The 25,863-nt window shown below is 56.6% G+C and overlaps 1 protein-coding gene and 1 long non-coding RNA gene across 3 annotated transcripts in view; both read left to right on the forward strand.

The window, feature by feature from the left end:
- Window positions 1–967: 967 nt before the first annotated feature.
- Window positions 968–25,863, forward strand: part of UNC5B (unc-5 netrin receptor B) — an 81,536-nt gene continuing 56,640 nt past the window's right edge. For both annotated transcript variants that reach the window (XM_006937850.5, XM_023240527.2), the window contains exon 1: window positions 968–1,477. In XM_006937850.5, the coding sequence (XP_006937912.3) occupies window positions 1,399–1,477 (79 nt within the window). In that variant the 5' untranslated portion in view covers window positions 968–1,398. The remainder of the gene's footprint in view (window positions 1,478–25,863) is intronic.
- LOC109492490 lies at window positions 17,510–19,190 on the forward strand. Its single transcript, XR_002146380.1, has 2 exons — window positions 17,510–17,613; window positions 18,976–19,190. It is a non-coding gene; the product is annotated as an uncharacterized LOC109492490 (long non-coding RNA).

A 25,863-nucleotide genomic window follows, 5' to 3' on the forward strand; every position in this document is an offset into this window, starting at 1 on the left:
CAATCTTAAAACACCACCATCCCTCAAACTCCACCTAAATGGCCTTTGGCTTACCCTTGGGAGGCCAGGACTGGTATACCCCCCAGGAATCAGCCTGGCAGGGAGGGGAGATCTTGGAAAGAGAGATTACTGACATTTAATGCAGTTTCCATACATAATTTTTTTTCATTCAATCCTATGCCCCCTTATGAAATAATTATAATTTTTTCTCTATTTTAGATGATGATGAAGGGAGCATCAGAATGGTTAAGTAGCTTGCTCAGTTCAAGGTCACACAGAAGGTAAGGAACAGAGCCCAAGTTTCTCTGAGCCAAAAATGTTTGTACCCGTGCCCTCCACCCCACTGTTCCTTGGAGGACAAGTTTTTAACGCCCTAGTCCCCTAAAGTGCTACGAGAGGTTTAGAGGGGTCTGGTAAACAGTTCTGCCTGAGGTTATTCAGACAAGTAGACCCATCCAGGATGATCTACATCCCAAGTTCATACCCAAGTTCACATAGCTGTAAGCCCCAGCTTGATCACGACTTCGGCGTTCAAGATTTTCTCATTTAGAGAGTCGGTTTTGGAAACATCCCAACATGTAGAAGGCATGGGACGTAATACAGACGAAGGGAGCCAAAAGTGAGACTCCTCAATTTGATCAGATGAGAAAGCTGACACAGCCAAGCCAAAGGAGAGCTTAGATACACTTCCTTAGTTTTTGGAAAAGAAAATTGGCCAGACTCCACTTCCAGCTGATTTCCAGCGGCCGGGTTTTCCAAGTCGCCAGGCCCACCGGCTCGCGAGGACCCCCTTGAAAGGCCCCCAGCTCGGCAGAGGCCGCGCCCGGGTGGCCCTCGGTTCCCTCCCTCCGGGGCCCCCTGCCGGCCCCGCCCCTGCCCGCCCAGGCCCCGCCCCGGCCGCGCGCCGTCCCCCTCCGCTCGCGGACTCACTAGGGCGAGCGAGCGGCGGCGCTCGGCATTGTGGCAGGCGGCGGAGGCCGGCGAGGGCGCCGCAGCCGCGGGTAGCGGCGGGGCGCAGAGAGGCGCGCGCGGGGGTTCGGACGGCGCGGCGCGGGCTGCTGCGAGTGTCGCTGAGTGCACTCACCTTCTGTCTCGCAACTTCGAAGCCAGGGCGTGGGAGCGCGGGGAGCGCTCGGAGCCCCAGAGCCTGAGGAGCGCAGAGAGGGGCGCGCCGGAGCCTGGCGGGAGAGCGGGCGCCGGGCACCCACTGCGCTCCGAGCGCCCGGCAGCCCTCTGCGCAGCGTGGCTGCCGCTGCCCCCACGGAGGGCACGGGCTGGCGCGGCCGGGCGCCGGGGAGGACGGCGAGGAGGAGGCGGCGGCGGCGGAGACGGCGGCGGCGAGGCTGGGGCCAGGGAGAGAGCCCCGGGGGAGAGGCGCCCGAGCCTGGCCGCGGGAGCATGTGGGCCCGGAGCGGAGCGCGGGGCGCGCTGCTGCTGGCGCTGCTGCTCTGCTGGGACCCGAGGCTGAGCCAAGCAGGTAGGGAGCGATCGGGCGTGGGGGCGGACGTATAGGGGACATTTGCGCCCCAGTCTCCCGAAGTTGAAGTGGTCCATCACCGCGTCGGTGTGCACAGGGAAAGCGCCACGGCACCCAAGTTAGAAGGTAGATTTCTCCGCCCACCAAAGTGGGCGATGGCGCAGCCACCCCTCGGGCGGCGCAGGCCAGGTGGTTCGGAGTAAGCTTCCTGCCCCCGCCTAGAAGGGATCACTTCTTTTCCTTGGAACGGGTGCCCGAGTCGAGGTCTGCTCCTTCCGGAGGACTGGCCTCCAGGGGACCCCAGTTTCCCCGCGCACGGAGACCCGGGGTGGGGGGGGGGGGGGAAAGACTCGCCGCTTCGGTCAGGTGTGCGTTTATGTGCGGTTCGCCGGAAACTTCCTAGTCGGGGTCCGGGCTCGTCCAGGCTCCTATGCGCTGCACCCTCCGGAATCAGCAAACGGGAGGGAGGGATAGAGAGACCTGCGGAGCACTGGAAGTGCGGGTCTGCTCGGCCTGCCGGAGGAGGCAGGCTTGAAAGGCTTTGGCTATCGAAGGGGGAAGGGCCGAATACTGCTCGCACAGCTTTCCCTGCGACCGCAGGATCCGCTGGTCTGGAGGGATATTTTCTGGGGTTTGGTATGTATGTGTGTTGGGGTGGAGGGGAGTACATAGTGATCCTGCCAAGTTTCCGTCTAAATGGGTCACTGACATTCTCCCGGTCCGGGGAGCGGACGAGGTGCGCGTATCTACATTGGGCCTGTAGGATGCCTTAAGGGGGTTGGTGGGCTCCTGAAATAAAGTGCCTACCGCCACCGCCTCCAGCACCTCGCTGTGGTCGTGTACACGTCTCCCTCGTCTGTGGCTGGGCCCCGCGTCGCTGTCTGGGCTGTGTCTTCCCGGCGAGCCGGTGGACGCAGAGGAGCCAACCTTTCTTTGGTGCCGGAACCCAAGTAGGTGAGCTGGCAGCGGCGGCCGGGCACCTCCGCTCCCTGGGCGGGGCGGGGCGAGGCGAGGCGTGGCGAGGCGAGGCGAGGCGAGGCGGGGTGGAGTGGGATGGGTAGGGGGCGTCCCGCGCGGAGCCCTCTGAGTTGAGGCTGAGAATGGGGCTGGAAACCTGGCGCAGAAAGTAGACGAGGTGACGCAGCCCTCCCCCTCCACCTCCGCGGTGCTGTTGGCATCCGCCCCCCACGTACACCCCAATAGCCAAAGATTCCTCACTCTGGAATTAATGATTCCCACGGCCTTGGAGCGAGGGCTTGGTTTTAGCACATCCTCCACTTTTTTTTTTTCCCCAGCCCTATGTTGTAAAGTTACGACACAATCATTTGATCCAGGTTAATTACGATTTGGGCAGACTCTGGTATTTAAAGCAGTGTTTTGAAGTTGGAAGGTACTGGTGGGGGAGGGGGCAGGCTGCTGAATGACCAACCTTGTTTTAAAGAGCGCAGTTTAATGCGGGAGGTGCTGGGCTGGGGTGTTGGTTTCTGGTTTGAGGGTGTTTGAGGGGAGGTGATTGAAGGGTAGGGTGAAGTCTCTGTGAACTTGGGCAGGATTGGCGCTTGGGAAACTGTTTTAGAACCAACCGGGCAATGGGATGGGGAATAAATACTGAGGTTACTGAGGGTGGGGGGAGGGTCTCCGCTGGGCAGGAAAAAGACAAGACTGGTTGGCCGAGAGTTCTCCGGAGCCAGGTTCCGCTGGGGAGGCTGGGGGTGGCCTGCCTTTCCTGCTTAACAAAGCATCCAGCCCCCACCTTTCCCAGAGGAAACCCCAGGCCCAGGGCTTTGATGGATTTGGGCACAAACGGAGCCCAGCCAGAAATGGCCTCTAATACCAGGCTTTGATTTCTCACTCGTGAGCAGAACCGGTGTTGGAATTGTGCTCATTACTTAGCACGGCAGGGGCTGCCTGCCCACCAGCCTAGAGAGGGGCCAACTGGTGGGGTTGGCCTGCAGCCTTCCCTCGGCCCGGAGTGTAAAGCCCTTAGAAATCTGCCTTCAGGAGGGAGCACCGGCTCCTTCCTCCTACACAGCTCATCTCTCTGATGCCACAGGCACAGAACTTCTTTCAGAATGTTCTTTGGGTCTGCCCGTTGGATCCTTCATGAGTCCCATTTCACTGATGGGGAAAACCAAGGCCAGCGTGTTGGCTTTCCTCAAAGCTTGCCTTCACTTGACCACAGGTTGCAGACGTGCGCACAGGGCTGCTCCTCTCCAATAGTCAGGCTGGTTCAGGTCACATTGGATTCCTCCTCGGAGCCCTCCTCGGGGCCCCATCCACCTCTGCCTCGAGGTTTATATCAAGCTGAGGGAGATAAGGCTGTCTCCATAGAAGGTGGGGGGGGGGGTCTTTCTGGGAGATGTGCAAGCTCCCCTCAGGTAGCAGGCGCCGCTCTTTCCTCTCACCGCCCCCCTCCCCAGTAAATATGGAGATGAGCTCCCTTTACAGCACTGAGGATTTTTAAGCCATAAAGTTTGATGGTGGAGAAATCAAACCCAGAGCCATAAAACCCCAGACCCTTAGAAGCGGATGTCAGCAAGTGACTGGCCAGCAGAGGCCACTTCAAAAGCCTGGGTTAGCCCTGAGGATCTCCTGTCACCCCACCCACCTGTTAGCCTTTCCTGGAGCTTTTAATGAGTCTTGCCATGGCCTCTGGCTGGGATGGTTAAGAAGGGACCACGGTGTCATGATAACATTTCCTTTTAAGATGCAATTAAAAATCTGAGTTTTCCGCGTGTCTCTGCTCTGTGTGCATGTGTGTGTGTGGGGGGAGGGGGGTGGTAGTGTAGTGTGGTGTGGTGGCCCATCCGTGTCTCTCTCTACACGATAGCAAACACCCATCTCAAAAAAATGGAAAATCTAGAGGGTCTTAATGAGATTTCTCCTATAGTGAAAGTATCACAGCAGGGGAGGAATTTCGGAGGTAATTTCTCTCCTCCCCCCTCCTCCACCCCCACCCCTCCGGAATTCCGGAGGACAAAACAATTCTTCTCTTTTCCAACCCCCTTATTTATGCTGAAGCTTTGGAACAGGCCCGGACGTGCCCCCCGGGGTTACTCGGGGACTCAGGGATAGGTCTGGAATCTGAACTCAGGCCTCAAACCTCAGGCTAGTTGTGGCTCCTTCATTCCACTAGCCTGCAGACTGGCCAGCATGGATCTGGGACCGAGATGCCAAATTGAGGCCCCACAGAAGGCCAGCGGCTAAAGATAAGGTTTGTTGGGTAGTTAGGTCAGATGGGACTTGTATAGCAGGATGGGGGAGTGGGTGAAGAGATAGAGTCAGGAACTCAGACCCCAGACGGGTGGAACAGGGCTGGGCCAGACATCAGAAGTAAGGTCCTGAGACTAGCGAAGTGCCCAAAGGTTGCTCCACTCCTGGTGCCTAATCTGCCCTGGGTGAGACGAATCACAGGCCAAGCTCCTTTGGGCTCTGAGACTACCTGGCTCTACATTTTAAAGCTTTGCCCTCATATAAATGGGGCAGAATATATGTTTACTTTCTATTTTCAAGCTTTGGGGGGCTCCATCTCCTCCCTACCCTGTGGCTGTTGGCTGTCGGGCCTAAGATGAGATCTGCTTCCCATCTCTCCTTCCCTCCTCATCAGTGTCTTCTAAGGAGGGCGTGGGCTGCCTAGGAATTTGGGGATGAGGCTAGGGGAAGACCCCTTCTGTTCCCAAGTGCTTAGAGTAACTTTAGGGATTCTGAATGGCCCGACCTGGAGCGCCCCCCCTCCTCCCCTGCCGGCGGCTAAGCGCGTTCTTTAGACTCTCAGCTCTGGAGTTGGGCTGGAGACACCCTGTAGGAAAGGCAGGGGCCAGGGTTGGGACTGGGGCTGGGGAGTGGAGTCCTCTCAACCAGGTGCCTCGGCTGGGGTGGCCTCCGGGGGAGAAAGGAGGAAGCGGGCATCCCAGGCCACAGGCGGCGCCTCTCCTGGCCCCCTCTTCACCAGTTTCCTAAACAGCTTCCACAAATGGAGTCATTAAAGCTGTGAAGGCAGAATGAAACCAAACAAGTGCCTTCTGTGCTTTTTCTGTTTCGTTTCTTTATTTTTTTTTAAAGGGAAATTTAAAATACCGTAATGAAGATAATACGAGGAAGGGCACTTTCGGGCAGGTGGGGGGAATTCATGCACTGCCCCCTTCGATTTGCTTCCGGAGTTGCGGCTGGGGCGCCCCCCTCCCCCCCGTGGGCCTGCGCTCGGCGGGGGAGCCCCGGCCGCCCGGGGAATGCCTCCCGACCCTCACTTTGCAGAGCCACTTTGCGGAGCCGGGCCCCGGGCGGGCGAGTCACATTCGCACTCGGCCCCGCTCCGTCGCGGCCAATGCGCCCCCATGGGGTGGGCAAACCGCGGGTCCCACGGCGCTCCTTTCTCTCCCAGTCTGGGCTTTTCTCTCGCTAATGGCAGCGAAAACACATGCTGAAGTGCCGGCATAAATCAACCACCTCCCTGCTCCCATACCCCTTTTGTTCCCTCTTGCTTCTTTCCGAAAGCGCCGAGGTGCTGGAAGCCCCCGAATCGACCCTTGCGGACAGCGCGGCCTGAGCCCGACCCTGACCGTGATTAGCCCTCTCCGCGGGGGTGGACTCCGTGGCGCCCGGCTGGCCTCGAGCTTACCTGGAGGCCCTGCACCTGGGCGTCCCTGCTCCCTCTTCTCTCCCGCACCCCACCGAGCTCCTCCCGCTCCTCCTCGGCACCGCCCCCCCCCCCCCCAACCAGCCTTCCCTTCTTCTCTCCCCTCCCCTGAGCTGTATCCGTCCACACTGCACCGCCTCTCGACCTCCCAACAGCGCGAGTGCGCCCAGCCACCCTCCTCATCTCCCTGAACGGGCTGCCCCCAGTGCCTCACAACTTTTCCTGAGCCCTGTGGCTCGGTTCTCGGAGCGGACGTGGGCCGAGGTGGGAGTGTGCAGTGGGAGGTGAGGATGGGTGTGGGTGTTAGGCTGTGGAGGTGAAGGTGCAGGAGGAGGAGGGGATGTGTAGGGGAGAGGTATGCCTTTTGTATATGGGGGTGTGATGTACGTGGCTATGTGTTTGGGTGTGTGCAATGTGCATATGGGCACAGCTGTGGTGTGTTTGTGTATAAATAGGTATGTGTAGTGTGGGGACAGTGAGTCACCACCAGGCATGGGAAGCTCCATCCATTGTATGCTGTTGGGGATGTCTCTTCCTGGTGGGACCCAGGCCATTTGCCCTTCAGCACTAAGGAGGCCTGATTTTGCCCTGTGCTGGGGGTTGTGAGCAGGATTTGGTTCAAGTGCCAGGTTCCGGAGTTGGAAGGGCAGAGGCCAGCATCCCCCATTGAGGACAGATAGAACAGGCCTGATTGAGGGTAGGTCCCGCTGCCCCAGGAGGAGGAAGGTCAGCCATAGATAGGTCCTAAAGCCAGTCCAGGAGCTTGACTGACAGCCCCCAGGACAAGCGTCTGAGTCCTTGGGTCGCCTCCAGTTGACTTCCAGCTTACCGAGAACAGTGGCGGCACCTAGGGTTTGGAGATCTGCTCTCTGACCTGGGTCAGGCTCATGCTGCAGCCCTCTAGGGGCGGTGGGGTCTCCTCTGGAATTTGCTAGAGAAGAGGCAGACAGAGCTGGAGTGAGTGGCACCCCTGATGGAAAGCAACATAAGCAGGCATGGCTGGGGCGGGGGCTCTCAGTGGAGGCGATTGAAGGAGGACACATGTGCACCCAGACACACACAGAGGAGTCCTACTCCACTGTCTTACCACCTCCTTGGTCACCAAGGGTTCCCCCTGCCTTCACGCTTTGGCCTATACTAACTGCCACCCTTAGCTCTTGGATAAGAGATGAGCCAATGTGGAGCAGGGAGACCTATAGGAAAGTCACAGCCCCACTGCTGGTGCATATGGCTTTAGTGTTATCAACCCTCTTAGAGGTGGGACCTCACTTGGTCCTTGTGAGAACCCCACCGGACAGGAGGACACTCACTAGGAAACTGACCTGGGACCCAGATCAGAGCCAGAGCCGCCCTGGCCCCAGCCCTCAAGGTGGTGACTATGCTGGATGCTGATGTCCACTTCAGAACCGTGAAATGCCATTCAGGGAGCCTCAGATGCCAAATGGGGGCAGTGACCATAAAGGTAGGGAGAGCACAGCAAAGTGTAAACTTTGTAAGCCCTGGGGCTTCCTGGAGGAGGTGATGGGAGCCAGACCTTGACTCTCTCTTTTTCAGGTCTTTCTAACAGCATGTCCTGAAAAGATGGGGTGGGGGCTAAGCCAGCTAGCTGGGGCACCTGGGCAGGGGTGGCCGGCCCCAGGCCTCTCCCACTCTCAGAGAATTGGCCGTATCGGCATCTGCTCGGCCACCGTCTTGGGCAAGCCCTGTCCTTGGTGAGGCACCCCCTGGCCATATTTCCACTCCTGGGCCTCTCAGCCTCATCCGAAGGGGTGCACCTTGGGGACCTGACCCTCAGCTACCTCTGACTGCAGGCTGGGACCTAGGGTGGAGGCTTGAGAGGAAAAGATATCTCATTTTTTGATTCGTTCCCTGTGGCTCTCAAAGATGGAGTGAGCTCAGAAAATACTTCTTAAGCACTAGAAGGCATTGTGTCGGGGTGGGAGCATGGGGTGGTATGCTTCTGTGCCTTCTGCTGTGCCCCCAGGGCGGACAAGAAGGGAAGGACAGAACCCTGTGCCCAGGAACTTCTATGAGCCGGCCAGAGGGGAAGGTTCACTTGTCATTACCGCGGGCCTCAGTTTCCTCATCTGTAAAATGGGGGCAATAATACCATCCTCATGGAGCTGTTTCAAGGATCCTGCGCCCTGGTTATGATAAAGTACTTCGCACAGTGCATGGCACACAGTGGTTACTCGGGTGCATCCTCCTCAGGAGACAGCCCTGTGACGCCAGAGATGGCTTCCTCTAGAGGCCTGGGGGGAGGAGAAAGGATGAAGGCTTATGGCCTGGAGGCCCAGCAACTCCTGGCCTGGGAATTAGGAGGTTCTGGTGTTTGCTGTTCCGCCGCTGTGGGACAAGTGCCTTTTCTTCTCTGGGTCCTGGTTGGTCTCCCCTTCTGTAAGTTTAAGGTTGGGGAAGGTGGAAGGATGACCTTTAAGGGCCTCAGGTTTTGTTTTGTTTTGTTTTTGTTTTTGTTTTTTTTTTTTTTTTTTTGCTTGGTTCCAGCTGAAGAGGCCCCAGCAGCCAGCAAGAGACAGAGGTAGCTGAGGCCCAGAACCACTTGTGTTTACAGAGGCCCCTCTAGAACATCAATATATCGACTGGAATGCCCTTGTGAGCATTATGTGGCCCTGGGTCTCTCTCTGAAGCCATAAATTACCCTTCAGGACCTCAGTCCCTTTTTCCTGTTCCATAAGCATCTCCTGTCTCAGAGGCAGAGAGCCCCAGATGCCAAGCAGGGCCCAGGGGACAGAGAAGGACCCTGTGGCAGACAGCCTGAGCATTTGAGAGAAGAGGCCCTTGTTCTCCCCGACCCTGCCAGGCTCAGGGGGGCCCCGTGGAGGATGTGGGAGGAACACACTCTCAGACCTAGCCAGACCATTCATTGTTTCATTTCTCAGGGATGGAGGGTGACTGATCTCGGGGTGGGGAACGAGGGATCTGTCTCCACCTCCCCCCTGGAATATTGGCCCAGCCCTAAAACTTGGTGCACCCTCACATTCGTTCAGAGTGAGCAGGCACTGGGCTCTGCGGTGAAAGTTGGGCAAAGCCTGGGCCTGACCCTTGAATTGGTTTGTGTCCCTTCTTGAGGCACGAGCCGTGCATCAGGTGTGCGCTACCGGCTGCAAGAGTGAGTGAGACGGCGGAGAGGAGCTCACTCAAAGATGAGCCAGGCCACGTGTGGCCTGGGAGGGATCCAGTGCCACGCTCAGGGGGCAGGCTGTGCAGTCAGACCGCTTGGGTTCAAATCCTGGCCGGGGCACCCTCCGGCTGTGTGCCCTAGAGCAAGTTGCCCTCCTTTCCTGAGCTTTAGTTTCTTCATTGGTAAAGCGGGACTGCTAACAATGCCAGTCCTCATCAGATTGCTGTGGGGAAGAACGAGGTCACACACACAAGAACTTTGCACGTTCTCAAGTGCTCAGTAGCCTTGCTGTCCTCCTCAGCGTCATTATTACTGGTGCCACGTATCGAGTGGTGCAACAGGGAGTGTTGCTCCTGTTAAGAGAAGGCTCCTGGGGGCGCCTGGGTGGCTCAGTCGGTTAAGCGGCCGACTTCGGCTCAGGTCATGATCTCGCGGTCCGTGAGTTCGAGCCCCGCGTCGGGCTCTGGGCTGATAGCTCAGAGCCTGGAGCCTGTTTCAGATTCTGTGTCTCCCTCTCTCTGACCCTCCCCCATGCATGCTCTGTCTCTCTTTGTCTCAAAAATAAATAAATGTTAAAAAAAAAAAAAAAGAAGGCTCCTGTGCGCCTGCGTGGCTGGTCAGGGTAGGCTTCCTGCAGGAGGAAGGGTGTCGTTTGGCCTTTGAAAGAGGAGCGGAGTTTGGGTAAGCAGAGAGGGCATTCCTACGAGGGGGTATATTTGCGACCGGCTGGGGGTGGGGACATCTGGCATGTCCATCCAGGAAACAGATTCCAAATTCAGCCACTGATTAGTATCTGATCATCTGGTACAGTAAGAATTCTGGGGCCAGGGGTCCCTTAGTGCTGTGGAAAGAGCCACGGCTTTGGAATTGAAAGCATTCATTCACCGAGTGCCTGGGCCAGGTGGCTCAGTGTCTCTGGACCTGCACATCCCCACCTGTGAGGTGGCCTGCCCCCTTCACTGGGCCCTGGTGTGCTCTGAGATGGCATATGCCTCTCCCCTACCCTGATCTGGCTGACCCCTGCTTTTCTCCCTGTACATCTCTGGGCAGGAGAGCAAGCGGGCAGAGAGCGACAGCTTCTAGGTTGACCAGAGAGCATGGGAGAGGTGGCAGGATGAGAGAGGCTGCCTGCCTTTTCTGGTCCCCTAGGCCTGGTGGCATCACCAGGTCTGGGAGGAAGGTATCACCAAGGTCTGGGAGGAACATCTTCTACTGAGATCACCCAGGAGCCAGCAACCCCCTGAGGCCCCGAGTGGCGTCTAGAGGCATTACCGGAGTCAGGAGACAGCCGAAGGAAAGCAGCTCTGTAATGTGATCAGAGGCGCCCGCCTGCCCAGCCTGGGGCCAGAGCACCCATGGAAGATGCAGAACTTACCAGAAATTCAGTCAGAAATTCCAGGAAAGTCGTGCCTGGCTCCTTCCCCCATCCCACCTTGGAGCATTCTGTGACACACAGCAGGGCAGAGCGAGGCTCACAGAGTGGGCAGTGGCCCAGGACCAGGTGGCAAGGGTTCCATGGGACAGCCTGGCACCCTTCCCTTTCCTTGTCACTGAGCCAGGGCCCCGGGGACCTGGGTGGAGGCAGGATGGGGTTGAACAACCAGCTAATGAAAGAGGAGCTGTGACACTAGGTGACTAGGAGACTGGGTCTGAGTTCACTCCCTTGTGTGTCCCTGGCACCCAGCACAGACCCCAGCACCTAGAAGGTGCTCGATGAACACTCGTAGAACGGATGGATGCGAACTCGCGGTCAGGCCTTACTCACCCAGGTGCCGCTACGATTCAGTCCCTACCGTGTTTGGACTTGACAGTTGTCGACGTAACCAAAGAGTCAGAAGATTCTTGCTGCTTTGCTTGCAGCCTCCCCACCCCCACCCCACCCCCGCCTTTGCCTGCCTCTCTCCCTTCATCCTCTTCTGCTTCTGCCTCTGAGCACTTACTACGTACCAGTGACAAAAGTCAGAGCCCCCGGGTGTGAGAGAGTTGACTCACTAAGTCCAGTGGAGCCACAAGGAATTAACCAAGTAGTGCAGTCAAGTGCCTTTGACCGCTTTGGGTGGAGAGAGGGGACTCTAGCAGGCATTTGCCGGACTGGTAAACGTTGTACTTCTCTGCAAGGTGGCCTTCACCAGGCGCAGCTGGCCCAGGCCCTCGCGCAATGTTTGCTTCCTGCTTGCATTCCCAGGCCCATCGATCATTCCCCTCCAGCTTGCCTTCTAGGGCTCAAGAGAACGCCTGTCGCATGCACCTGGGCTCTGGGGCCCGGGAGTAGGTGTGGGCCGAGAGGGTGTTTCTAAAGGCCCATGGGTAGGGTCTGACCGCAGCCCTCCGCCTTCCATGGCAGCTACTGCCAGCTCCTTAGCTGGAGCTGGGTTTGGTGCAGGGGAGCAGTTTTGGCTGCTGGGCGTGGCCGAGCCAGGTCGTCCCTGGCTCTGTGTTCAGCGCTAACATTCAGGGAGCCTCCCTGGGAGATTAAACACCCTGAGGCCCTTGGCTGAGGCCGCGGTAGCCCTGGCCAGTATCACGCTCCCAGCTGGGCACCCCCTGGTCCTTGCCAGGAGCCCCCGTCCCAGGCCAATCTGGAATTCCTGCCTGGCAGCCAGACAGCCAGGGCTGCTGAGCACAGTGACCCCTGCTGTACATCTGACCTGGCCCCGTGTTCTCCTGCTGGTGCGCAGCAGAAAGAGCCCGGAGCTAAGGGTTGGGAAGCCTGGATTCTAATCCTGTCTACCAGTTAATGTGCTGTGTGGCATTGAAGTGGTCCCTTTCCCTCTCTGGGCCTTCAATGCCCTCCTCTGTCCAAAGGATCTGCCCTAGAATTAGAAAACGGGGTTCAAGTCCTGTCTCCGTCCTTAACTGTAATTTTCTGAGCCTACATCTCCTCGCTATAAAAAAAGAAGCCCTGATTGGTTGTTGGGGAGATCGAATGAGATGGGGCATGGTCAGTAAAAGTTGGTTTCCTTTTCTTTCTGCCGAGGAAGAAATCAATCTCAAGTTGCTGGTTACACCCCTTGTTTCTTTCTAATAGTCCCCTCTTGACCTGGGGCACATTAGACATAAGGTACAGGGTGGCCCACAGCACGACTTGGTTGATCCACCTGGGGTTACAGCGAGGGGGAGAAGCCTGCGGGTCATTATGCATTTAGAAGGGCCTTGGGCTAGACATCTGCAAGCTTCAGCTCTAAGGCCAACTCTGTGTGACAGAGAAGTCACTCGCCCTCTTTGAGCCTCAGTTTACCCATCAGCAAAAGGAATAAAAGAAGCTGAATGTCAGATAGGGCCAAAGGAGAACCGCCCCCCTGCCCCCCCCCTCCCCTGGAGTTAGACAAACCGTTCTCCAAACCTCTGGAGCCGATCTGCGATGGAAGGAGGCGGGCAGAGCAGGGTCTGTTGCCCCAGACACCGTGCGGTTCATCCGAGAGTTGCTTGCTATGGGGCTGGAAGGGCCCACGATTTCACTTCCCTGGCTGGAACCTCCCGCTGGTAGGTAGGCCCTGGCCTTTCCCCTAACCCGGCTGGCCATGGCTATTGAGCTAGATGACAGCGTTTGGGTCACTTCCCATCCTTCTGCGTGCTCCACACCCCAGAGCAGAGGAGGCCGGGGTGCCACGTCAGGGAAGGTTAGCGTCAGGGCCGGCTTTGATGTGTCTGAGCCAGCACACCATCTGCCATGCCCACCAGAACTTACATAATCCCTCGGCCGGCTGCCCGTTCTTAGAAAACGGGGCAGGCAGGACCAGCGGGGAGTAGAGGACTAGGGTTTTCTTCTCTGCACTGTATTCCCTGGCAGCCCTCACCTCCCCAGCCCGGTGTTCGTTCTTTGAGTTGCTCCCACACCATCCGGTGCCCGAGACAGGAATGCAGGGTCAGAGCAAGACCGAGGTTGGGTGGGGACGTGGCGGGCCTCGAGGGCTGCTTGCTGCCTGGCCTCGCAGACCTCGGGGACCTCCGGCAGGCTGTTTGCTGACGGCACCTGGCCCGCAGCTCACCAGCCCCTTGCTCGTTCCTCTGCTGAGCTCTGATGGGGTGGGGCCAGGGGGGCAGCTCACGCTTCCGGGAAGCAAGGGCAGACCCTCCCGCAGTTGCTACAGAGACGTTCCCCTTCCCACATTTTGTCGTGTAGTGAGCATTTTTAATATATCTAAGTAACAGCCACATAATGCTGTCCACTTATTTCCAAGACCCAAGATCCAGTCCTGTCTTTCTTATTTGCTAGCTGTGTGATATCGGCCAGGTTTCTTTGACATTGTTGGTCTTTGTTTCCTCATCTGTGAAATGAGAATGATAAAGCCTGCTTCACATAGCTCTCTTGAGGACTGAATCAGATAATAAGGCATGCAGAGGACAGAGAAAGCATCCAATAAATGGTAGCTGTCATCCTTGGTTTCCATTTCCATTCTCTCTCTCTCCTTTTTTTTCCTAAGAAAATGATACAGAATGACCAACTCGGGTCCATTCTAGGAATGCAAGGTTGGTTCAAAATCCATTAATATTAATAACATATGCCAAATTAATATCATATACCATCTTTATGAATCTAAGGAAACAAAATCATATGATTAGCTCTATAAATGCTGAAAAGCCTTGGTCAGAATTCACCACCCGTTCATCATATAAACACTCAAGAAACCAGCAACTTAAGGGATTCTTTTTTGCATGATAAAATATATACATACCCTAGTCCTGAAGCCAGTATCTTCTCTAATGGGAAAACACTAAAGGCATTTCCATTGAGATCACTAGTGAAGCACGGGCACCCATCATCTCTTCTACTCAACACTATGCTAGAAGCATTAGCCAATGTGATTAAATGAGAAATCACCTAGAGGCATAAAAATGGGTAAAGATGAAGTAAAACTATCCCTACCAGATGTTAAAACCATACTGGAGCACCTGCATAATTAAAGCTGTGGCACAAACGTGTGAAGTGTCAGGCCAGTCAAACGTAATAGAAAAGTCCAGAATGAGACCCAGTGCGTAGAGAAATCCAGCATACGACAAAGATCGTGTGATGGCCTACTGGGACAAGGCCAGACTTTGAAATAACTAGTGATGGGACAACTGGGTAGTCATTTGGAAAAAGGTAAACTTTGATCCACATTTCGTACCATAGAGAAAAAACAAAACAAAACAAAACTCCAAATGGATTAGAGATCCAGATGTAAAGAGTGACACTATACAAAACAGAGGGTGAATTCCTCTTTAACACTGGGGTAGGAAAGGCATTCTCACTAGGATTCAGGATCTAGAGGCAACAAAATAAAAGAACGATCGCGTTTATCATATAAATATTAAAGAAAAACATTTTTTTGACAATAAAGCACCCAAAACTAGTCGAAAGACAAAATATGTGACCAACCAGGAGGAAATGTTTGTAACGTATACCTCAGACAAAAAAACCCTAATATCCCAGTACAGAAAGCACTCTAAAATATTGAGGAACAAAGGCCCAAAAACCTGATAAAAAGATAAAGAGGGGGAAGAAAAGACATGAATAGATAATTCACAAGATAAGATAATAAAACAATGACCCTTAAACGCATGAAAACATTAAAACTTATAGTTAGAAAAACGCAGACTAGGGGCGCCTGGGCGGCTCGGTCGGTTAAGCGTCCAACTTCAGCTCAGGTCATGATCTCACAGTCTGTGAGTTTGAGCCCCGCGTCGGGCTCTGTGCTGACAGCTCGGAGCCTGGAGCCTGTTTCAGATTCTGTGTCTCCCTCTCTCTCTGCCCCTACCCTGCTCACGCTCTGTCTCTCTCTGTCTCAAAAATAAATAAACTTTAAAAAAAAAAAATTAAAAAAAAAAGAAAAGAAAAACGCAGACTAAAACGCAACCCTGAGATCCCACTTCCCGCTTTGTAAGACTGGAAAACATTAAAAGTTATGACCACACCTTGTGTTGGAATCACATTGACGCATGTTGCTGCCTGGAACTGCTCATTGGTGCAAGCCTTCGGGTACGTAATCTGACGATATTTAACAACCGCACATGCATCCTATATTTTTTGGCCCAACCACCTTCTAGAAATCTTCCCTTCAGGGTACCTGGACGGCTCAGTCGGTTGAGCATCTGACTCCTGATTTCGGCTCAGGTCATGATCTTGCGGTTGTGAGTTCAGACTCCACATCGGGCTCTGCACTGACGGTGGATCCTGCGTGGGATTCTCTTCCCCTCCCTCCCTTCTCTCTCTCTCTCTCTCTCTCTCTCTCTCTCTCAAAATAAATAAACTTAAAAAAAATAGAAATCTTCCCTTCAGTTACACCTTTATCAATACAAAAATACATACGCACGTTGTTTGTAATTGCAAAATATTGGAAATCATCGGAGTGCCCCGGTGGAGGCCTTGAGTCAGCTACGGGACAAGCACATGCTGGGCACCGAGGCAGCTATGAAAAATGATAGCATTCTTCGGGGACTGATAGGGTGTGACTTCCCGGACATATGGAGAAGAAAAGGAACCACAAGATAGTATCTATAGGATGCTACTTTTCATGTAAGAAAGAAGTGGGTGCGAGACCAGGCCAGATCCGCACCTGCCTTCTCATTGTGTTTTCACGGCTATTTGAATACTTTCCGCTTCCTCATGCGTGCTCGTAGGTCCAAGCAGTGAGCGCCGCATGGGGGGACAGCTTCCCGTGCTGCTCCCAGGGAAGATGGACAGGGCAGGACCCACAGGTGCTGTCCCTGCCCTGGCTTCCTGTGGTCCTGAGCGCATCCCGTCGGTCCCCTCCCTCGGACTCGATTTCCCCTTCTGTAAAATGGGGGCTAATGAATCCCACACCGCTTGCCTCGCAGAGAGGAGGTGGGGTCATCACAGTTCATGTGTGTGCAAAGGGTTCTGCACATTATTTATTATTTACCCCCGGGGTCCGCAGGTTGATCTTTGGGCCTCAGATAAGCCTTGGATCCTCCCTTTCCAGTCCCTTGCCACACACACACACACACACACACACACACACACACACACACCCCTCCATTCTATGCAGAGCCGCAGAACATGCTGAGGTGGCTGCTTAGTTGGCTTTCACCTTGATTAGTGAGGGTCCCACCCGCACGCACTCCATCTGTGTGCCAGGTGTAGTGTAGGCCCTCTGCGGCCCCGGCCTCCCTCCCGCTCTGGGTCTGTTCTCTTGCCCCCATCAGCCAGTTTGCACATGCTGTCTCATTTCGTCCTTTTAATGACTCTGCGAAGAAGGTCTTAGAGGACCAAACCGGGGCTCAGGGAAGTGACATGACCCACCCCAGTCTTCCAGCAATTATGTCAGAGCCTAGTCTGGGTGTTCCCCTAGTCTGGACTCCACATTCTGTGTTCCTTCCGGGAACCCACTCTGCATCCACTGCCCGGGCTGGGAGCAGGTCTTCCCCCTGTGAACGTCCCTGGATGTCCCCGTGAGAGCTGGCGGCGCAGTGATGGTGTCTGGAGTGATTGCGTGGTGACGCTCGGGAGCACCGGAGCGGCTTTGCCAAAGGCAGAAGCCCCACCGGGGTGACAATGGTCTCAGTAAAGAGCTGATGTGCAGAACTGGGCTCTTCCCACCACCGGCCTGTCCCGGCCAGCACGCCAGCCTTGTCTCTCCAGCCTGTGCCATTTTAAGGGTTGGTCCAAGAGGGTGCATGCTCACGTGGGTACATGAGGAGGAACATTGGCAGCCCCAGGGGCACCTTGTCTGCATGCCTCGGGCCCCTGCAGGTCGGGCATAGTCTGAGGGGAAGGCGCCGAGGCAGGCCTAAGCCTCCACACAGAGGGAGGGGGCCTCGGGCAGGCAGTGGAGGGCATAATTGCCGGAAGGTCATGCTCCGAGCCCTGAGAACTCTGCTTACCAGTCAATAAGTCGTTTATTACACCCTTGACAGCGTCCTCCTCTGCCTCCGCCCTGAGCCCTGTGCAGTTTGCAGAGGGAAGGGCCTGGCCAGCTCAGGGTCTGGCCTCTCCAGGGAGAGGGGCCGCTGGAAGCCTGAAGTAACTCCCCCACCTCTCCAGCACGGCCCACTGGACCAGAGTGCTCGCCCAAGCCCCTGGCGGTGGGGGGGAGGGGGTTGCGGATCTCTGCTGAAAAGAGCTGGCTGAACAAGTTCCCAGGAGCTTGAGCCTGTCCACCTCACTGCCCTGGACTTCATTTCCAAGGCTTCTCCTAGGGAACCCTAGTGCTTGTGGGGGAGGGCCAGCCTTCAGAGCTTCGCAGAAACCACAGCCCGGCAGACCTCGCGAAGGGGCCCGTGAGGGCCCGTTTCTGGCTCTCCCGCCCACCACATGCCAAGGTGGTGCCCATTATTGCTCACAGGCGTGGAGCACTTCGAGCAAAGAGCACCTTCGGTGGAAATCTGAGCTTCTTCACAGCCCAGGAGGTCCTCAGGGTGAGTGTTTTCACTTCCCTCTTACAGGTTGGGGAACTGAGGCAGAGAGAGAGAGAGGAATGGCTTGCCCGAGTTATTGGGTGTTGCTTTGTGGCTGGCTGATTTTTCACCCTTACCAGGCCCTCTCTGCCCTTGCACGGCTGAGAAAGGTTAAGAAAAGAATCATTTGAGACTATTCTAGATTGCCTTTCCAGGACACCCTGTTGTACCTGCAGGTATTACCTCCAGGGAGCTCAGCAGGAGTTGAGAGGGGCTGTTGGGGCTTTAGGTCTGACTGGTCCGAGAGGCTAAGGGTGTTTACCTGTTCTGGGCCTGGGGAAGCTGGTGGTCCCAGAATAGGCAGCGCCCCCCACCTCCACCGGCCTCTAGCCCTCCTGGCTACACCACCTCCAAAGCAGGAAATCAAGCTCAAGGAAGATTGAGCCAGTGGCCGCTTTCAGTGGTCTGTGCAGAGTGACCTGGTGAGCTAGCTTGCTTCTGGGAAGAAATGTTGCAGAGACAGCCAGCCGCCTTCTCTCTGCCCATTTTGCCCTCCCTGCCACATCAGGCCTCTGACTCTGGGTACCTGGGCCACCTGTCCCCTCCCCGGAATATGTCACACCCTTCCCATGGATGCTCACCACGGGTGAACAGCTGGAAACAGCTTGCGAAGGGAAATTCCGGATCCCACTAGACTCCGAATTCCATGGCCTTCTCTGGCACCATTCTGTCTGGCCTTCGATGGGCTTCCTGGTGTGGGAAGAAGCTCCCCGGGTGTGTCACGGGTCTCGGCCATGGCTGGGACACACGGGTTGCTTCTGTGAAGAGCAGCAAACAGCACCTGGGGGGAGGGGAGGACAGTAGGCTTGACCGCAGCAGGCAGGCGCGCTCCACAGTGGAGTCATTGTCCCACGTCACCCTCTTGGGAGCTGAGATGCCACATCAGAGCACACCACTGCCTCTTGCTAAGCCTCGGTTTCCCCGTTTGTTAAGTGAGGGGTTTGAACCTGTGAACTCTGAGGCCCTTGAAAGCTTTCAGCTGCACATTTTCTAACCCCGCCCCCCCCCACCCCCACCCTTAGCCCAGCAGCCTGTAGAATTTCCTGAGGTCCCAAGAGGGCAGTTGCGACACTGACCGGCTCTTTCCCAGCACATCCTGTCTAGCCAGGACCCTGTCAACAGAGGGGCTGATGAGAGATTTGGCCCTGTAGCTGCAGGGGTGCGTGGTCCCCATGTCTGTAGGCATGCCTCCACACAGAGTGCCCCCCTCAACCCACTGAACTCGGCACGGCTGGCTCCTCCCTGTCATCCTGGTCTTAGCCCCGCTGTCCCTTCCTCAGAGAGCCCTTCCCTGATCCCCTGCCCCTTTTACTTTTCTTCTAGCACCTACTACCACCTGGGATGATCAAACGAGCACGGACTCCCACGCTAGCTCGTTTATTATCTGTACCCTCCAGCATGTAAAGTCCACGCAGACAGGCCACGTATGTCACCCTCACCCGGTAATATACCCGCAGGCCTGGAACAGTGCCTGGCACAGAGTGGGCCCTTGGTGAACAGGGGCTCGGTGAATGAATACGCAGGGTCGTGTGTGTGAATCTCCTAGAGTTTTTTTCAAAATTCACCTGTCTGGCCTTCACCCCTGGCAGTTCGTACTCAGGGAGTCTGGGCATACAAATTTTGACGTTTCAGACGCACACCCCTTGTTGAGAAGAGACCTGCTCGGTGGTGTGATGGGATCACCTCTGCCTGGGTCCCCCCACCCTGAGATTCTGACTTAATTGGTCTTAGGGTCTGCCCGGGGCACTGGGAATCTTAAAAGCACCCCAGGTGATCCTGTTTTGCTGCTAAGATAGAGGGCCCAGGATCCAATCCTCTCCAAGGCCTTTCTGGTCCAAAGTTCTGTCATTCTTGGAAAGCCCTGCAAGTTTAAACCACTCTGTGTCCCGCATGGCAAACCCAAACCTCCAGTGGGGGGGAGCCTCCTTGCCCTACCCTCCTGCACAGATAAAGAAAGCGATGCCGTGTTTGACCCTCACAGGCAGGCAGGCAGGCAGGCAGGGGTGTGCCCAGGGCCCCGTGGCCCTTCTCCTCCAGCGACTCCCCAGGAGCACTGGTGGCTCTGTGCACAGCCCCAGCACCTCCTTTTCCTGGCAAGAGGGCTGAGCTGTGTTGGAACCTGCCTCTTCCCCTCCCTTGGTAGCACACAGCTTTAAATAAGATCTTCATTTACCAGAAGTTCACACCACAGCTTATGTGTTATATGAGAAGCAGCAATCTTGTGCTCGTGGGGAAGTGCACTGAGACGTAGTGGTGGGGGGGGGCGGGGAAGAGGGGGGCGCTGGAGGAGAAGCGGCTGCAGGGGGCGTGCGGGAGGAAGGAGGGACCCGTGGAATCCGAGCTGGCGTCCTGCCCCGGCCCTGGTAGTGCCATGCTCCTCTGGGCTCAGCGCGTGGCGGGTGGGGGAGGTGGCCCCGCTCTGCCGGCTGACCTCATGGCTGCTGGAAGGCTCGGAGCTGGGTGGGAGTGTGAGGTCACCAGCAGCTCTGCCAGCGGGGGGGTGGGGGGGTGGGCCCTCCACTGTGCTGCTCCGGGTCATTTACAAGTTGTCAGTTGCTGTTGCTGTTGACCTGTTAGTTGCCTCCTGCGCCGCCTTGGAGGCTGTGATAAGGGAGGGATTCGGTGGCCGTGGACAGATGCGGCTCCTCCCCCACGGTGTCCTGCCTCTGTTCTTTCTTTTTGATGGCATCAACATCAATAAACCAGTTCCAGTTGTCCAGGACTCTACAGGTTCCAAGGTGTCGTCCTGCACTCCCCCCAGCCGCTCTGTGAGGTGGGTGTGATTACGTTGCTTGTGCCAAGGAAGAAACTGAGGCTCGGGAGCGCTGAGTACCTCGTAAAGGCTCCCATGGCAGAGCAGCGACCTTGCGCGGAGATTTCTCTTGGCTCCGCCTACACCTGGTGGGGGACTGGAGGGCAGATCACCATCACATCTCTGTGTGCCCTGCAGTATTTTTACTCCAGCGGTATTTGTGCTGGTGACCTGAAAGCAGAGAGATCAGAGACGGAGTATCCGAGTGCCTGTGACCTTGAGCAAGGCTGCTTCCCTCTTGGGGCCTCAGTTTCCCCAAAGATAAACCAAAAGAGTTGGATTAGGTGGTCTTTCGGGAAGGTGCTACCTCTTAGCTGCCCCTTGTAGGTTTCCGAGTGCGCCCTAGCATTGAGAAGCTGGGGAGGAGGGTCTTACGGTGGCCCCGTCACAGGATCCGTGGTACAAGGCCGAAGTGCATGTAATAAATATTGAGCCGACAAATGCTAAGCCGCATCCCCAGCCTCTGAATAAATAAAAAGTTGCCCAGAATAACAGCCCGGAAAATGCTGGGGCTCCAGCCAGTGCTCACCTTCACCCCTCCCGCTGGCCATGGCTTTGTGCCTCCTCCTCGCACTGTCTCCCCTCCCCCTCCCGTCCACTGTCCATCACTCACTCCAGCCCCAGAGGCAGGCACTGTCCCAGACTGGCCTTAGTTCATGGCTCTGCGGATGACAGCTGGAGCTCACACCAGCCAGACCCTCATGCAGCTAGGGGTGGGGCTGGGGGGTGTGCTTTTCATCCCCAGTGCCAGCCAGAAGTCTTTCCTTCTTTGTGGGATCCTCCCTAGCATTGCCAGCCCCCTCCCTGGGAGATGAACTAGCCAACTCCAGCAAGAAGTCTTCTACTGTGATTGCTCCTGGCTGAGGCTAGCAGGAAATTAGGGCCCGGGATGCATAGGTGGCCCCAGGATGCTCCGGGATCCATTGGTCACACTTAGTGATAGTGCTTTGATGTGTATATGAGGGTGTATTTCCTGTCTCTTTGCGTTACAGCTCAGCATTTATAGGAGCAGAGACCCAACTGTCAGGTCAAACATAAAATCACAGATTGTCAGAGCTCTCTCTCTTTTCATAGACAAGGAAATTGAGGCCCCAGGTGAGCATGTGGGGGGTGAGGAACACTTTCCCAGGGTCACACAGCTAGAAAGTGGCAGAGCCACTAGATTTGAATGAACATCTAGGGCCTGTGCCCTTGACCCCCACTGACAGTGCTCTCCTCCCAAGGCCTTTGTTGGAGCCCCACAGATGACCCGTCATCCTTGGGATTCAGTCTAGCCCCAGAGGAGAAGTCCAAGCCTGGGAGAACGAGGCTCCTTGGTGCTATTCTTGGTTTATGGACCACCCTGGGAAGACAATGCCCCATCAGAAAACTTTTCCGCTTCGTGAAAGGGACCACTGTCACGTCATGGGGTTTCACTGAGAGTGTAGGGGCCAGTCCCAAGAAGCAGAGCCCCTCTGTGGCCTTGCAGGCCCCCAAGCTGTGTGAGAGGCGAGCGGCAGCCTCCTGGCATAGAAGGCTCTCAGCACCAGGCAGAACACAGCCCCCTTTTCCGTGGCCCTTTTTAGTCTTCACGGACCATGTCTCCATGGAGGGTTCCAGTAGTTCAGTGGTGGTTTTAGCCCCCATCCTACAGGTGAGAGCACCAAAGCACAGCTAGTCAGGGAACTCGGCCCGGGTCTGAGGGCGAAGGCCACGGCCCAACCAGCTCAGGTCTGGCTGGGAACCTGAGGGGGGAGTTCAGCTCAGCCCTCCTCTCCTGTTGTCTCCTGAAGGTCCCAGGGCCAGCCTGAACTGGCCTGGAGCCTTGGTATCTAGACCCCCTCCGGGGCAGGGCCAGATTCCGTTGGTCCTCAGGCTCTGCAGGCCCAGAACAGACCACCCTATCCCCCTCCTCCCCAGCACCCAGGGCGGGTCCCCTCCTCCCCTCTGGCTGCCGCAAAGCAAATGCCGGGGCCTCCTTGCAGGACTCCTGCCCTGTTGCTGCTGCCTCTGACATCCCGCCCCAGAAGATAAGGATCCTGTCTGGCGCCTGAGTGCTTTTTTTCCTCCTTCTTTCCGAATCTGTTCCCTGATTATCTGCAGACAGCCCCTCACTGGGGGGCCACCAGGGAGAGGGCCCAGCTCACAGAGAAAGACAGGAGGGGGTGGTGCCCAGGAGGCCTGTAGCCACCAATAGGCCCTGCTGGCCAGACCCCCCGCCCCTCACCCCCTGCACGCATCTGGGGGCCTGACGGCCATTTACTAAGCCCTCACTCTAGCCTGAGCCCTCAGCTTAGCAGAGAGCTGAAGGCTAATATCTCTGGGTGGACTGACCCACTTTAGTGGGAAGAGGGGTATGTGGACGGAGTGGGCCAGAGGGTGGGGTCGCTTCCGTGGTCAGCGTTCCTCAGCATTGGGCCTGGATGGTGCCCAGAGGGGATGTGGTAGCGGCTACAGCCAGCCAGACAGCCACATCCTGTGGGAGACGCTGGCCCTTCCCAGGCCAGACAGGGGCTGAGGACACTTAGGGACAGAAGAGGGAGGGTGCTCAAGGGCTCCTAGAGCCTCTCCCCCAGCTCTGGGGACTGGTCTCAGAGATGGCCAGGGCTGGCAGGGCCTCCTGGCTTCAACCAGGAAATGAGGGGTGACTCCCCATCACCTGGGCCTAGGACCTGGCTCCATGGTAGAACCCCAGCCTTAGACTGCCAGGGCCACCCCTAGAGAGCAGCGAGTCACATTCAGGCAATGTACACAGATAGGGAGACCTGTTCAGAGCAAGAAGGGATCATGCCCCTGTCGCCCACTGGCAAGTTGGATGCTCTTCCGTTTCCCAGGGGGCAGGAGTCTGCATCACGGGTCCACTGCACTGGGAGTTGGGAGCCCTAGATTCAGGTCAGTGTGTTAACGCCAACATGCTGTGTGACCTTGGGCAAGTTCCTTTTCCTCTCTGGGCCTTACACTCTTCAGCTGTAAACTGGGGAGGCAGCCCACGTGGGATGAGGACATACGGCCTCGTGTTGGAGGTAATATTCTGGCTTGGAGTAGGTGCCCCATAAAAACGATCGTGTCCGGCCACGAGCAGGGACCTCAGGACTGGCAACGCCCGCTGCAGGAGCCTGGGTGGCGGTCTGTCAGGAGGCTGGGGATCAGCCATTTCCCTCCATGAGTCTTTTTGCCCGTGCAGGCTTTGGAAAAGGCCCTACATCTTCCCTGCTCCCAAGCTCCGCTCGCCATCCCCTCCCCCAGCCCCCTAAAACCATTTGGGGGAAGGGAAGCCATGCAAGATCATTTTTTATGGCTTCCTGGCCCCGGAGCCAGAGGGCTGAGGATTGGGTGGTGTGGGCTGAATTCCTGAGCCTCCCCGTCCGGAGCCTTCAGCTCGTAAATATGAAGCCCGGGGCTGAGAGGATCTGGCCGTTAAGCTGTCAGCAGAGCGCCCACTTAGAAAGTCATAATGTGGTTCTCGGAGCTCCTCGGAGCTGGGCCCAGGGCTCTCCCACCCCACCCTGACGGCTGTGGGGCTCCCTCTGCCTGGGCCCCCTGCTTGAGCCACCAGTCACCCGTGCTTCCTCCTGCTGCCACCCTTAGCTGTGCCTTGGTTTCTTCTATGTGCAAGGACCCTTCTCTCTTGGTCACCAAGACTGGCGCTTATGTGGACAAGCTCTGGCAGCAGAAGGGGTCAGTTGTCACCTTTCCCACTCCTTAGCCGTGTGTCCTTAGGCACGTCAGCCCATCTGACACCCCCCCTTCAACCTCAGAATGGAATTAGTAGCAATCTACTCCCATAGCACCTGTTGCCGTGGAGTTGAAATGACGTTATGTTGAGAGGGGAGGTATCACTCGATCACTCGGTGGTTAGGGGGCTCTGGAGTTTGGGAGCCTGGATTCAAAACTCAGTTGCACCCCTCTCTGACCATAGGGCCTTGCGTGATCATTTTACCTCTGGTGGCCCCCATTCTCCCGCCTGTAAAGCGGTGCACATACAGCATCTGTCTCGGGGCCGGTGTCTCCGTCCTCAGCTTGTGGCCTCCATGGGGTCGGGAAGGGACGGCTTTATTGGGAGCAGGAATGGTCTTTATTAGGGCTCCTCCTTAAGCTACCCCCCCCCCCCCCCCCCCCCCCCCCCCGTCTTGAGAAATGTTTAATGCTTACCTTAAGGCAAGTAAAAACAAATGCCTGTCCATTTCCCTCATTTGTGGTGAGCTGGGTGGGTCGGGGGAGGAGGCGGGGGAGGAGGGACGGTCACCTGAGCTGGGGGAGAGGGAGTGAGGTGGGAGCAGCCCCACTGGGCAGGTAATTGGGGACGGAGGGGCCTCCTCTGTCTTCCCACAGTGGGTGGGAGAGAAGGCGGCTTCTGTGTCACTTCATTAAACTCCACCGCAAATAGCCCGACTGCCTAAAACTCCCTGAGGCAGAAATCGGGGGGCCATTCAGCAATGAAAGAAATAAATAGGAGTGTGATCATTAAAAATAAGACAGACCCGGTCGCCCTGCCCCAGGTGGAAACACCAGTCTCCCAGCGATCTGGAACCCCAGGAAGGCATTGCTGACTGCACACAGGGGTCGACCATCCTGGAAAGTGCCTGCTGCTCCCGCAGGGGATGTGACAGCCAGGATACTGGCACATAGGCTTGGTTATGGCCCCGGGGGGGGGGGGGGGGCCTGTTCCTGGGCGGCTTCCCGAGAGATGTTCTTGTCTTCCCGAAGCTTCCACCGACTGCAGGCTTTTCTGCTCACACTCACTCTTGTCCTCTCTCCTCCGCACTTGCCTTGACCTTGCTCCACGAGTTCTGTCCCCCTCCCATTCCATCTACAGTCTCCTGCGGGGCCTACTGGGCCCAGACTTAGAAACTGAGGCCCGATAACTCCTGGCTAACTTCCCTGCCGCTGAGCCGCCCTGGATGGTGGATGGTAGGGGAGAGGGTGGGTTCAGGTTTGAGTGGCCGGTCCTCCTCCGGCCACCATAAACCTGCCCTCTGTCCCCCGGGGCGGGGAGGGGCCTCTGACCCAGGAGAAGCTGGCTTCTCACCGTCTCTCACCTCACAGACACCTCATAGTCTGGGGCTTATAAGGCAGCAGATAACTTTGCGGGGAGCGGGGTGAGTTTTGGCAGCGGCCCTGGGAAGAGGCAACCTCTTCTGAACCTGAGGTCAACAGAGACCTCTCCCCATGGGGAAAGGGCTCCTGAAGCAGCAGGATGACTCAGGCCCAAGGGGTGAGTGAGGCTGATAGTAGCCATCTCATTTGCAGGGGGGGTGGGAAAAGGGACGGCTGGGGAGCAGGCTGTGGTTCCTCGTCGTGCTGAGCAGTCAGGAGCTCCCCACGTGTGTCACTGGGCAGATCGCTTCACCTTGTGCCCCGTTTCCCCCTTCCCAGCAGCACCTACTTCAAAGGAGGTTGGAGGAGCCCCGAGAAGTTCA

The sequence above is a fragment of the Felis catus genome, chromosome D2 (genome assembly GCF_018350175.1).
Source record: "Felis catus isolate Fca126 chromosome D2, F.catus_Fca126_mat1.0, whole genome shotgun sequence".
Classification (NCBI taxonomy): Eukaryota; Metazoa; Chordata; class Mammalia; order Carnivora; family Felidae; genus Felis; species Felis catus.